General features: G+C 35.8%; 1 protein-coding gene across 1 annotated transcript in view; it reads left to right on the forward strand.

Moving 5' to 3' along the window:
* The first annotated feature begins 1,194 nt into the window (after positions 1–1,194).
* Positions 1,195–15,199, forward strand: part of LOC135205938 (agrin-like) — a 14,840-nt gene continuing 835 nt past the window's right edge. The window contains exons 1-8 of the mRNA XM_064237129.1: positions 1,195–1,238; positions 4,302–4,356; positions 8,499–8,654; positions 9,317–9,352; positions 11,735–11,875; positions 12,485–12,646; positions 12,994–13,137; positions 14,107–14,142. Coding sequence (XP_064093199.1) covers positions 1,203–1,238; positions 4,302–4,356; positions 8,499–8,654; positions 9,317–9,352; positions 11,735–11,875; positions 12,485–12,646; positions 12,994–13,137; positions 14,107–14,142 — 766 coding nt within the window. The 5' untranslated portion in view covers positions 1,195–1,202. The remainder of the gene's footprint in view (positions 1,239–4,301; positions 4,357–8,498; positions 8,655–9,316; positions 9,353–11,734; positions 11,876–12,484; positions 12,647–12,993; positions 13,138–14,106; positions 14,143–15,199) is intronic.

A 15,199-nucleotide genomic window follows, 5' to 3' on the forward strand; every position in this document is an offset into this window, starting at 1 on the left:
CAAACCACCGGGGAGGAGGAAAACAAACTAAATGGATAACAATAAAATTCATATACATAACAAAAACCAGAATAATAAAATAGCTAAGAATAAAATATCACAACAAAGTGACACGTGTCATTTAGGCCAAAGACAACCACGCTATTAGACCTGAAGGATGCTGGAAGTTAGTGGCATCCTCTCTGTTGTACGTGGTGACTCGCCAGCTTTCTGGGTATGGTGTTTAAGGCCAGTGCCCTGTATGTTTTCCAAAGATGTATCAGAAGAAACTTGCCTGTGTTGTGAATATATATATATATATATATATATAATATATATATATATATATATATATATATATATATATATATATATATATATATATATATATATATATACACACACACAATGTGTTTTTGGATGTTTCTAAGGGGAATATTAAATTTTTCTTAAACATCCAGTGTACAACATACATTCTTTAATTAATTACAATATTGTGTTTAGGAACTTTCATGGAATAATAGTTAAAAATAATTTTCATACGCAACACTTAAAACACTAATAACTCTCATTTTTATAATTGTACAAATGTTCAGCGTACATTAATTACATTGGTACAAAGTAAAGCAAAAGTGTAATGACAGGGTGTTCAGTTAGGACTGGAAAGGGTAATGACTTTTTGCCAGCAGCTTTATGTAATTACACTACAAATGAATGAAAGCATTTCAGAAAGAGTCTGAATCATTGGCTAGTTGGGTTTCAGGAAGATCGGATAAGGGTGACTGAACTATGAGGAATAAATGCAAACGTAGGCGATAGAGGGAGACGTTGCCAAGCTTATAGTCTGAATGGAAGAACCACGGACGAGAGAACTTGTTCATAAAAGGTTGAGGGTTTGACATTCATCAAGAAAAATATAGCATAAGATGCTGAATACTTCTGAAGAAAATTTCCCTCGGAACCGAAGGTCGCCTCACCTGGTACGGAGGGTTGAATGATTTAACCCCAATTCGCTATTGTTGAGTATGCTTTTGCTTTGTTTCTGAGGGTTCTGCGAAGAGATTAAGGTGTTGATTTTTATCTTTGATGTCTTATTTGTCTAGGAAATTATATTACCTATGCGCTTCCCCGATTATACCTGTTCCTATACTATTTAAAGATCGGCAAATCACGGCTCGGAAAGTAACCTTTTATCACTTTTATGTTTACAGAAGAAGAACGCGATGAGACTACGACGCATCTTGGCCTTCCTTTTGTTGGTGAGTTCCGTCTCCTGTTTCTTCTGTTATTTATTAAATTTATTATTTTTCCCAACTGGGTTCGGTTTGTAGATATTTATACTTCCTAAACAGTTTTATATAAAATTAGGAGTACTTGGGATTTTCCCTATTTTAGAAGCAGATAATCTAGAGGACTTTCAGTGTTTCCCATTGGGTTCTATTTGTAGATATCTCTACACTTCTTAAACAGCCCTGAAAGTGTATATACACCAGTGTGATTTTCAGACATTTAAAATTAGGGGTATTTGGGAGTTTTTATGATGCGTATAGCACATAATCTAAGTGACTTTCAAATTGCTCTTATTTTGTTTAATGATAATTTGAATTTAGGTTTTTATTCATTTTTTAATTATGAATAAACAGACCGAAATTCAAAAGTGTTTCGTTCTGTTGTATGCAAGAAGCAGAACAAATGTCAGATATAACGTATTTTGTACGTCAATTTCCAGAATATTTTCCTTATTTTCTACTTACATATGTAGGTTAAGCTTAATTTTTTTGATGCGAATGAAACTGGCAGAACTGGATATGCTACTTATTTACGGAACAAATTCAAGACTGCCTCTCCATTTCTTGAGAATGAACTCGCCAAATTTAACATTTTTATTCAACGCTATAATTCTTTGTCAAGAAATATTTTGAAGTTTCTAAAATCTAACCTACAACATGAGAGGAGCAATTCTTTCCATCGAAAATACTCAGATTTTTCGTTAAAGAATTATTGAGGTTAAAAAATCTTGTTTCTTGGCGTAATTTGCCTTGTTACAGCGAACAATATATATATATATATATATATATATATATATATATATATATATATATATATATATATATTATTTTTATTTTATTTTTTGAGCTCAAAAGCAGTCATCGGTGATACCGGAAGTGATTATATTATTATTACTTTATTTTTTTTATTATTATTATCACAGCTGCAAATCGCGGAAGTGTGAATGGACCTCGATGAGAGAAGAGACATTCTCGGTAAATATCATGAAAAATTGATAACAGCTGTGGCTGTTATATGAATGACCTAAATAAGCCTTTCGATAAGAGAGTGACACAACATTATTTTGCCAGTGAACGAACGGATAATGTTTTTTCTCCTAAATTTTATTGTACGAAATCTTTCTTTCGTAGATCATTTATTATCATATAGATATTTGTTATCGTTTGATGTGGCGCCGGGGACGATCTATGCAACCGACTTGACCAGAAAAGAAGGTGGAATGAGTGTGATAAAACTTTGAGGGAAAAATTGGCATATATCAGCTACAGTACCCCTGACAATTAAGGCTTACCCATCTTCCTGTTTTGTGTAACTCCCGTCAGAATTTCCTTGTGTGTAGGTATTTACCCAAATTCCCGTCAGAATTTCCTTCTGTTCTAGGTATTTACCCAAATTCCCGTCAGAATTTCCTTCTGTTCTAGGTATTTACCCAATTCTCGTCAGAATTTCCTTCTGTTCTAGGTATTTACCCAAATTCCCGTCAGAATTTCCTTCTGTTCTAGGTATTTACCCAATTCTCGTCAGAATTTCCTTCTGTTCTAGGTATTTACCCAAATTCCCGTCAGAATTTCCTTCTGTTCTAGGTATTTACCCATGACTTTTCCCTAGGCACATCGTACTATAGTAGATTCACATCAACCGTGCATTTGATATCTGGGCCAGTCCCTCACGACGCTCCTGATTGCCTGCTGATAAGCCAATCACTGGGATGGAAACTCCCAGTCTCTCGAGAGAGTTTACATAGGCAGGATGTATGTTCCACCTCTCCCGAGGGATACTTTTGAAAGACGTATCCCTCAGGAGAGGTGGAACGCAGATCCTACCCATGTGAACTCTCGAGAGAGACTGAGTTTCCAGCCCTGTGATTGGCTTATCAACAGCCAATCAGGAGTGCCATAAGGGTCTGGCCTAGACATCAAATGCACGGTTGATGTGAATCTACTATAGCCTTCGCCCTATTTCCATGGCTTTTCTAGCTCTCTCTCTTACTTTCACACGACGTGTCCAAACCATCACAAGCTACCAGTTTGTTTTATCTCCCTAATAAAAGCTTCTCTCGAAAAGATCGAGTAGATACCGTAATCCGTTCTCTTTCTGAGTCAAGGGCGAACCTCGTGTGCGCAACATTTCGGGCAGAAAAATGACCTTTTTATGCCTACATCTGGTCGGAAAAGTGATCCTATAACATCGTGTTTCAAGAGAGATTTATTGACTACATCGGGCACAGAATTTGTAGTTAGTGTCTCAGATCACGAATGACCTTCAACCTGAAAGACGAAACGACATGATGTCGACCTCGTCTAGGTATATCGACCACGGTCTTATTATATACCTAGACCGTGATGTCTACCGCGTTCTAGGTATATACCTAGACCGTGATGTCGACCTCGGTCTAGGTATATACCTAGACCGTGATGTCGACCACGGTCTAGGTATATACTTAGACCGTGATGTCGATCACGGTCTAGGTGTATGCCTAGACCATGGTGTCGACATCCCATGATTAAATTTTATGCTTGTTCGTACTTCTGTTTGCTTGTACGAGCACGCCTGCCTGTGCATCTGAGCACAACCGAGCCGACATTGGGAAATATATTAATAATGGAATATTTTCAGCCGTGTTGGGTGGTCGTATGCAAATCTTGCAATTGGAGATGCCTATTATAAAACTTGATGAGAATTTATCTAAATTTTTTATGTTATTCACAATATAAATTTAACACGAAGGCGATTAATAATTTAGGTAGTCTCAATACTTTGGACTGGAATTGATCTAATAGTAATTGTTTGATAAAAAACTTGTTTGTGAGAGAAATTGGCCACACCTTGTCTTTAAAAAAAATATATACAATTCCAAACGCTTTTCCAAGTTATATCTATATTTGCATGATATATTGAAGATAAGTTAGCAATTTTCCTCAACAATATTGGAACGTATCATAATCGTTAAATAGAGTAAAGTCTTCTAATAGAGGTGATTGGGTAAACGACCGGCATAGACGTCACACATTATTTTCTTTGATTTTTAACAGGTAATGTTGGTGGCCGCAACAGTTGAGGGGAAAAAGAAGCCAAACAGGATAAAAGGTAATGTGTCTGATACCGGAACTTGTCTCTCTCTCTCTCTCTCTCTCTCTCTCTCTCTCTCTCTCGCTCTCTCTCTCTCTCTCTCTTCAGTGAATTTGAATTAAATTATATTATATTAAGTCTTCTGTATATGATTAGGCATTTTTTTAAAAATTTTGTCAGTCTGTTTCCTAGAGGTTATTGATCTCCTTTCACACTCCCCGGGTGCGGAGATATAACCTTTTGTGTGATGTAATCAGATTCCAATTATATTCCTGAGCCCAGGGAGTACCGGGGGAGAGGGGCGCCTGGTTGGCTGGTGTTACCGACCTCAGTAGTACAGAATTGGTTCACGGGTTAATAGCTAGACTATACCCATGTTCTCCAGTAAATTTATCAATCTAATACAGAGGCATGATGTAATTTTGTATCGGAATTTGAGATAATCGACAGAAAAATTTATAGATACATTTGGAGACAGATATTTCTATAATAAACAAAATCAATTCGATCTGACCTAGCAAAATTAAGGCCACAATCTGCAGTAATTATACGGTTGCACTGAATTAATTCTCATTAGAAGCGGCTTCATGAAAAATTCTCTTATGGCTGATTACCGGCTGTTGAAACTTGACAGTGGGTCAGCCAGCACTGCAATATTTATGCAATAACTGTATTCATGAAGATTTTCTTTTCCATTAGTAGTAAATAATCAATGGTGCCTCTCAGAAATCATTTAAAAAAGCAATTCGAATGTGTAGTATATCGTGTTGGCTCCTATTATGTAGAAGTTACCAACTCGACATATGCGATGTAAATCGGTACTTCATGTCCTAGGATACCTCTTGGATATAGAATTCACTCTCTTCCTCTGTGTTTTCTGACTCATTAAGAGTTGAAGAAGCTAGGCAGCTAAATAAGAAGAGACCGAAGCGCACAGAAGAAAAATAGAAGGCTGACAATATAAATAGCAGTAAAGATTCGTTAAAATCAACATCCATAGTAAGTATTCCATATATGTCAATACATCTTCCGTTTATTTTCGCAGGTCTTATGCATTTATGGGCTCAGCGTATCAAAGCGTATTTGTTAATGTCTGGCGTATAAATTAATTTGAGATAATATCAGTTTCCCACACAGGGCACACATTATCATCATTGTTATTGTTATATATTGGTGAAGAAATTCTCAATGATGTCAGTGTAAGTATCTCTATATATATATATATATATATATATATATATATATATATATATATATATATATATATATATATATATATAATCTATGTATATAAAATATATATGATATATATATGTAATATATATATATATATAGATATATATATATATATATATATAATATATATATATATATATATATATATATATGATATATATATGTAATATATATATATATATATATATATATATATATATATATATATATATATATATATATATATATATATATATATAAACGAAAAGCCTCGTATTATATGTATCCTCAAAATGTACTTGCTTAGACATCATTGTAATTTCCTCACCATTTAGTGATTCCTGCGTTTATTATTATTATTATTATTATTATTATTATTATTATTATTATTATTATTATTGTTGTTGTTGTTGTTGTTGTTGTTGTTGTTGTTGTTGTTGTTGTTGTTGTTGTTATTATCATTAACCAAACGAAATCTTCTTTCAGTTTTCTTCTGAAGATTGAAAAAGAAACCCACAAAATCACTGTGTATAACGCGTTTACTTATAAGTATTTACATTTTATTTTACTCAACACTCGAGTACTCGAGTACTTACAGGCCATATCAGGCCGCAGATAGGGCCTGAAAGAACTCGAGTATTGAGTAAAATAAAATGTAAATACTTTTAAGTAAACGCGTTATACACAGTGATTTTGTGGGTTTCTTTTTCAATTATTATTATTATTATTATTATTATTATTATTATTATTATTATTATTATTATTATTATTATTAAAGAAGCGTCCATGAAACCATTCTCCCGTCAAGCAAACTTTCACAAAAAATAATGCGTTTAAGTAAACGACCTGAATAATTGCAATAATGAAAATCGCTGGTGAAAGGCTATCAGATACTAGCTTAACGGCTAATTGAACGAGTAACAACGCCGACGCGAGTGAAATCAACCCCATTAGTGGTCTTTTGGAAAAACATTAGGTTTAACCTCAATGTTTGCGTCCAGCCATGTTCTTAGAGAGAGAGAGAGAGAGAGAGAGAGAGAGAGAGAGAGAGAGAGAGAGAGAGAGAGAGGTTGAAGTTTCGTTCTAAATGCGAAATTAATTATAATTTTTTTGCTTAATGAAGACATTGTTTAAATCGTGTGTCAGTTACGGCTGAGGGTTTAAAATCATCACCTCTTATGGTTAAACTCCGTAGGGGGCGTAGTGCCGTCAGTACACCTCATTCGGTGCAATGTGGGCATTACTTGAGGTTGTTCGCGGAGTCCCCTCGGCCCTTACCTGCTACCCCTTTTTATTCCCTTTACTGTATCTCCGTTCATATTCCCTTTCTTCCATCCTACTTTCCTGAACCCTCTCCTCAGAATTGTTTCATAGTGCAACTCCGAGGTTTTTTCTCCTTTTACACTTTTAAAACTTTTTTTTTTTTTTTTAACTCGATTTCCTTCTCAGCGCTGAACGACCTCATAGATCTCAGCGCTTGGCCAAAATGTTACATTCTAATTCCATATCTTGGTTAAGGTCTTGCGGGGAAATATAGTATCCTGGTTAAGAACAAAATAATTATTTATTTAATAGTTTGACCCAATAGGTATAGTTTTTAATGTGATTTCAGACAACTGCTCCAGGTTGTGAGACCAAGAGGTGGTCCTTAAATCAGGAGTACTTTGTCTAGGTTAGACCATAAATACTTCTTATCAAGGACTTGAAGCTAGTTTAGACCATAAATACTTCTTATCAAGGACTTGAAGCTAGTTTAGACCATAAATACTTCTTATCAAGGACTGGGAGCTAGCCTAGACCATACATACTTCTTATCAAAGACTTGAAGCTAGTTTAGACTATAAATACTTCTTATCCAAGACTGGGAGCTAGTTTAGACCATAAATACTTCTTATCAAGAACTTGCAGCTAGTCTAGACCATAAATACTTCTTATCCAAGACTGGGAGCTAGCTTAGACCATAAATACTTCTTATCAAGGACTTGCAGCTAGTCTAGACCATAAATGCTTCTTATCAAGGACTTGCAGCTAGTCTAGACCATAAATACTTCTTATCAAGGACTTGCAGCTAGTACTAGACCATACTGCTTCTTATCAAGGACTGGGGAGCTAGCTAGACCATACATACTTCTTATCCAAGACTTGAAGCTAGTTTAGACCATAAATACTTCTTATCCAAGACTGGGAGCTAGTTTTTATAATGACTGGCAGCGGCGCCTCAGTGGCGTGATCGGTATGGTCTTTGCCTGCCACCTCGGTGGCAGCGAGTTCGATTCTCGGGCATTCCATTGAGGGGTTAGAGATGTGTATATCTGGTGATAGAAGTTCATCACTTTCGACGTGGTTTGGAAGTCACGTCAAGCCATTGGTCCCGTTGCTAAATAACCACTGGTTCCATGCAACGTAAAAACACCATACAAACAAACAAAGGGACTGGCAGCTAGTTTAGACCATAAATCTTCTTATCAAGAACTGAGAGCTAATTTAGATCATAAATACTTCTTATCAAGGACTGGGAGTTAGCTTAGGCCTTAGACCATAAATACTTCTTATCAAAGACTAGAAGCTAGTTTAGACCATAAATACTTCTTATCAAAGACTGGGAGCTAGTTTAGACCATACTTCTTATCAAAGACTGGGAGCTAGATTAGACCATACATACTTATCTAAGACTGGGAGCTAGCTTAGACCAGAAATACTTCTTATCCAAGACTAGAAGCTAGTTTAGACCATACATACTTCTTATCCAAGACTGGGAGCTACATTAGGACATAAATACTTCTTATCTAGGACTAGAAGATTCTTTAGATCATAAATTCCTCTTCTCCAGGAACGGAGGCTAGTTTAGACCATAAATAGGCCTACTTATCCAGAAGTAGGAGCTAAAGGGTGCGTTCATTGTCCCACGTTGTGAGAACAAAAACTGTTTTCTCCCCCACCTGAAGGTTGTCAGCTCAACAGCAAAGTCTACAAGCCAGGGAAAACTGTGTACAAGGACAAAGCTCACTGCCTGAAGTTAAAATGCGTCAGGGAGAAGGCCCGGGGGAAGAAGGCCAAGTACACGCTGAAGGCGAAGAAGTACCGCGGGTGTGAGTGCTTCCGTAAGTATAGACCTATAGTAATACGTTCCGTTTATGATGCGTCTAAACTTCAAGTCGAAACATTTGGAACAGTCAAATGGAAACATTTGAATTAGAAAAGTAGATAATTCGAAACAATTCAATAAGTAAAGTCGAAATATTTGAATCAGTAAAGTCGAAAGGTTTGAATTAGTGAAGTTCCAAACATTCGAATCATCCAAGTTGAAACGTTTGAATCATTTCATTCGAAACATTTGAATTTGAGATTATACTAGACACTTTCCAAGCCCTTCTTTTCAGTGTTGTTTCAGAGTAGGATAATTAGAATCCTTTTTTTTTCTCTTTGATGAATGAAAAAATAATGCTTAAATATTCAACAGTTAGGTTCGCGAAAACAACCACATTAATCAACGTGATGCCGTTTACCTTAAAGGTGGTTGGAGCCAGAGAGAAAAATAAAACATTAAACTTTCTGCTCTAGGAATGTTACAATTGTAAGATATTTGACGGAAATTATTATGGGGAGAAATGTCCCATTAAATCAAATAATTATATGCCAGCGGCATAAATAGATGACGTACTGAGTGTAATCATATGAACGAAATTCAGCGTATGGCGGAAATACCACACTAATTTCCGGAAATGAGAATTAACATACTTTATTTCCTTTCTCTCTCTCTCAGCACTATTATGCCGAGGTCCACGCTGCACTCCACCTGGTGAGTAACTCTGACTGAGGTTTACCTCAGAATTTCTCCTAATTTCTCTCACCTCAGGATTTCGCTTCCCTCAGGATAAGTGAACTGATTTCTGCGTGTCCAAAATTACGTTTGTTATTTTTTGCACTTACATGTTACTAAAGTACTATGAGATTCAGGGCCTCTGTAACACGGTTTTTTCGCAATAACTTTTTATCTATGCATTTCATAAATATAACGCTTATTCAGAATACACATTATATCTACACATAAATTTTGACTGTATTCTGCATTACGTAGGTTGAATAAATTTGGTACTTATAATGTAAAAGTGACTTTTTTTTTTGAAGACGGGCCAACTTACTCGGAGAAAAGGTTTCGGACGCACTCATTACGTAACTTATGACATCATTTCTTCCCTCTTTCTCGATGGATGATTGGCTATACGTAACGAAGGCTAGACCTCTGGCAACAATGACATAAAAATTTAAACACAAGCAAAGCAGTACACCTTTATGAACTCTGAAACCTCTCCACTGATAATTGTCATAATGAACAAACCAACAAAATATGTTAATAAATACAAAAACACTTCAATTATTAGTCTAACTCCCAAAATAAGTTTCCTAAGAAATTACAGTCTACTTTATAGGTCACAATCCGATTGACAAGATGTAGGGAATAGTTGGTAATTTTCAAAAACATATTGGCTATCTACCTATTTACTAAAAAAAAAAAAAAAAACAAAAAAAAAAAAAAATATATATATATATATATATATATATATATATATATATATATATATATATAGTATATATATATATATATATAGCCGGTACCGTATTTTGGCTTTAAACCTTCACCAATAATTATCGTCAGAATGATGACTTCATGAGGTTCCACCCACTTTGGCCTCGTTATAATTCAGGATAACACTGAAGGCTATCATGGGCATTGTTGGATTAGAAAATTTAACTTCTGGTTATAAAAACTCATTTCTCGAGTAGTTGTAGGAAATGCTAAATGATCCTCAAGGATCCCAGCAGTTGGCCTAAACGTTTAATTCATGTATATTACTGCTATTACTACAGTAGTATTACTACGCTAGCACAGATACCCCACCCACATCTATATATCGTTCCGCCATTCATAAAGTCTTTATATCCAACACGGTCGTACGGCCTAAAGAAGAAGAAAAAAAATTATATCGGATGGTCCGTTGGTCTGCTGGAGATTTTAGCACATATAAGCTTGTATTTACTTTGGATAAAAATCTTATTTAAAAAAAAAAAGTTATATAAAGACTGTTTACATACAATCTCTCTCTTTCTCTCTCTCTCTTGGTGGTATAGAGAATAGTTAATGGAAATGTTCAAAATCCTGAATGACATTACAGGTATTATAATCAAGTTACGCTAAATACAAATCAGACCATAAAAATTGGATTTAAACTAGAAACTGAATAATTACTTATTCAGACTATAGTAAGTATGGCCACGGGCTTTCTCTTGACTGAATAAAGTTGCAAGTCGTAAGACAAATGCAGTTTTGCAACCACGGGGACAATTCCAAATCCTGTTAGCCATTCTTGACTGCTATGGGTTTCAGAGCCGATGGAACAAGGTGAATGAGTTTCTGTCTGGTGGATGGGCGGGGCAACATTTCGTAAAAATGGTGTTTACCTTGCTTACGTAATGAATGTTTTTCGACTCTTGGCTCGTAATCATTGGCCATGGCGTCGGCTAGATAATTTTTACTCTATAAAAATTAAAACTATCGGGTTTAGGTTATTGATAATGCTGACAAAATTTGTGTGGTTGTAAAATATACATATGTCAACTTTCAGCTACATCCAATGCGTTGGTAAGGAGTAAAGTCCAAAAAACCGTGTTACAGAGGCCCTGAATCTCATAGTAGTTGATTGATAGTCTGTTAAGGAATATTAGACTCTGATGATTTTTTTTCTGTATATCGAATAACTTGAAAATTATGATAATTCTTGTTACTGTTTCTTTGCTGCTGACATTGGGATTATTTATGTTGACTAAATGATATTTATGCATACACACATATAATATACATAGCCTGTTGTAAGTGAACGGTTTCCCCGAATATCTGGCCTATCCGGATTTCAATTTTGCAATGTTCTCCAAAGGCTTCACTTTTCATTTGGTAATGGGAATAAAAACTAACACACATCGAACAATTTTACATCAAAACAAACATTTTCAAATTTTTCCGAAAATAGTGAGCAAAATTAAAAGAAACCATCGTTTAATATAAAACACACACACACGCACAGATATATATATATATATATATAATATATATATATATATGTGTGTGTGTGTGTGTGTGTGTGTGTGTGTGTGTGTAATTTTTTTCTTTTTTTTTCATTTTCAGATGTCTGTCCCGTTTGCACGGAAATCTGGGAGCCCGTCTGTGGCAGCAACAATGTGACTTACCGCAACGAGTGCAGATTTTTCGGGAGCATACCCCCTTGCGGCTCCGATAATGCATCGATTCTCTATTACGGCGAGTGTGGTAAGCGTTTGAGAACTATAATAATCATTTGTAATTCAATTGAACTCCATATATTGCATAGAATTGTGGGTTATTTATTCTGTTTGAAGGAAATATATTATACATATGCCTGCAGCTTGTCGCATACATGTCACAAGTAGGTTGACAACAAGTCAGCGACTGTGAGTGGAGGACGAACCAATGGCATGTGGTGGATGGTCGTATGAAGTACTTACGTGTGTACAATACGTTACTGATGCGTTTGAACGCCATGTTTTGCTGCGATGAACTCTCTCTCATAAGGACGCATTGCGAGGTATCAATCCGTGGTTACACTAAGATATCCTAATAAGAAAATGTTCTTTAACCTTTCACGTTGAATGGAAGGAAACTATCCCATTTCTGGATTTTAATTTCCATTTCAGGATGTCCCGTATCCGACTCTTTTCTGTTTCAGGATGTCTCCTTTCTGAACCCTTTTCTGTTTGAGGATGTGACATTTCTATTTCAGGATTTCTCCTTCCTGACCCGTTTCAGTTTGAGGTTGTCCCCTTCCTATTTCAGGATGTCTCCTTTCTGACCCGTTTCCGTTTCAGGACGTGACATTTCTGACCTTTTTTTTCATTTCAGGTCAGTGTCCTGCGGGATGTCCGAAAAAGATTGACCCCGTATGTGGTTCGGACGGGAAAACATATAACAACGAGTGTCTAATGATTACCGAAGCTTGTGAAACTAATACGACCATTTCCAAAGCATCCGACGGCCCATGTACAGTGATCAAGCAAAGTTCAGGTAGAGTGCTTTAAATTTATTATTATCGTATATCATCATCATTATCATCATCATAAGCACTTGTTGGGATAATAATTTTATTGAGAGACGTATTTGGTTTCAAAGAGGCTATTATTTAAAAAATTTCAATGTTATATGGATAATCTTTAGACTCATTATTTGCCCTGAAGGACCGGTTACTTACTAAGCAAGAGCCTGTGCTGGTTTATCGTTTAAGTAATGGTACTGACGTTTTCCTCTTTTTTTTTTTTTTTTTTCGTCAAATTTCCTCAATTTCTAAAGTTCTAAGACTTGTCAGATTTCTTAATCTTTATCATCTTAGTTTTTGTAACTTTTTTTTTTTTCAGGAGTCGGTGGGGAGTGTGGTAATTGCCCCAAGATAAAGAAACCAGTATGTGGATCTAACGGAGTCACTTACTCAAACCAGTGTATTTTAGAATTTGCTGCTTGTAAGGGGGAAAATGTCACTTTGGCGCACACTGGAGAATGTGGTAAGGAAATGACAAAGAAGTAGTACTTGAATTGAGTCTATTTGAATATTACTTAAGATTGCATTCTTTTCCCTCCTCAGTTTTCCCTGGTTCTAACTGGTTCCCCTTGAAAGGATTGTATGATGATTTTATCACCGTTATAGACTAATGTATTTACTGTCTTGGTTCCGTTATATTTCCATCTTAAACGAAGCCTCCCCTAACTTCGCATCTCTTATGTAATCTGTTTTTTCCCCCGCCATTTATTAGTTTGAACATAATTGTAACAATAAGTACCAGTTGATCTGGAAGACTGTCCCCCATTGTGGCTCGAAGTCACCCATATGGTCCTATATTTTAGAGAAGTGTCAGGATAAATGTTCACCCCTTCATTAGTCTACAGTGAAAAATGATAGTCTAAGAGATACTGTCTAGCCCTGATCAACTTCCTCGTGGAGCTGTTGCACGAGAGGGCAGCAGGAAACCTAGACGTGCTTATGGCGACATGATAGTTGGAGAGAGAAATTCACATCCAGGGTAAATGCTTGGCTGATATTCCGGGAAATGAGGTTGATATTAAGCTCTTGTCGCCTATGTAGAGACAGTTTGGGTACTTAATGATAAAATAATCTTCATCCTGTCCTGTCTGTCATTAATACATCAACGCTTCAATACTATAAAAGATAAAGTTAAGAATTCAAGTATTTTGGATAGCGAATGCAATAATTTCACATTTTGCTGAGCTATTCCAAACATAAGCACCCCTACCTTATACTTCTCTGAATCACCATTGCAGCCTCAGGTATATTTATGTAAAAAAATAATATCATGGATACCAAATATTTTCGAATCGGTGGAAATTTCAGATATTCGTAATATCGGTAGAATCTACTTCTGCAAACATTTATTTACTTGAAGATTTTCTATATTAATTCTCCCTCTCATGTTTATTACTATATTTCTAAGTTAACGCTATCTTTGTCTTTACAGAAGGTGATGCCAGCGTGATAGTCCAGTCCCAAAGAAGTAAGCACTCCTTAATATTCTTCCTATGGGTCCCAGTGCTAGGCTTTATGCCGTTGGTTTACACACACAGATATATACATTATATATATATATATATATATATATATATAATATATATATATATATATATATATATATATCCATATACGAACTGGATATTGGTACGACAGCCGTATCCCTGATTGCGATAGATATTGGTACGGCTGTGAATTGTGCATGCGCGAAAACTTGTTTACCGCCTCGGGCATATCAGTGACAGCAAGAAAATGACGACCTTGCAACGTGAACCGTGTAATAATACATCAGTTTTCGCTGAAAAACAGATTTTTTCAGGTTTCAACGAGCTGAAAAAGGCAATAGACGTCTACGAAGAGTCAAACTTTCAGAAATTGTATATCCGTAGGTCAAGAACGATCAAATCGGCACTGAAAAGAGCTCCGAAGAGGAGATTCAAAGAAGATTTGAAGCTTAGCTATAGTGCAGCAGTCAGTACCGAGTCCAATATGGGAAACATGCTATTAATATAGACCTGATTTGGATGATTACTTACGATTGATTAGGCCGTTTACCAGAGGATCGACTTCGGTAGTTTTCCTACTACCATGATTCCATGAATACAGCAGAGCACGATTTCTGTGTAACTTCAAGTCTTCTTTGAATCTCCTCTTCGGAGCTCTTTTCAGGACCGATTCGATCGTTCGTGACCTACGGATATACAAGTTCTGGAAGTTTGACTCTTCGTAGACGTCTATTGCTTTTTTTCAGCTCGTTGAAACCTGAAAACATCTGTTTTTCGGCGAAAACTGATGTATTATACATGGTTCAGAAGAGATTCAAAGAAGATTTGAAGTACACAGATTAGTTTAGTTTTGTTTTTCATGTATATAGTCAAAATCTAAGTATGTTCAAGTATTATTGTGATTTTTCATATTTTCATTTATTGTCAAAATGTTTTGGTGCCTTGGTGATGACAGCATGGTGCTTCACTTCGACATTTTGAACTGAACATGTTCAACGAAACAATTAAATTCGACTATTATTACTACTGTCGCTGATC

This window comes from Macrobrachium nipponense, chromosome 29 (assembly GCF_015104395.2).
Source record: "Macrobrachium nipponense isolate FS-2020 chromosome 29, ASM1510439v2, whole genome shotgun sequence".
NCBI lineage: Eukaryota > Metazoa > Arthropoda > Malacostraca > Decapoda > Palaemonidae > Macrobrachium > Macrobrachium nipponense.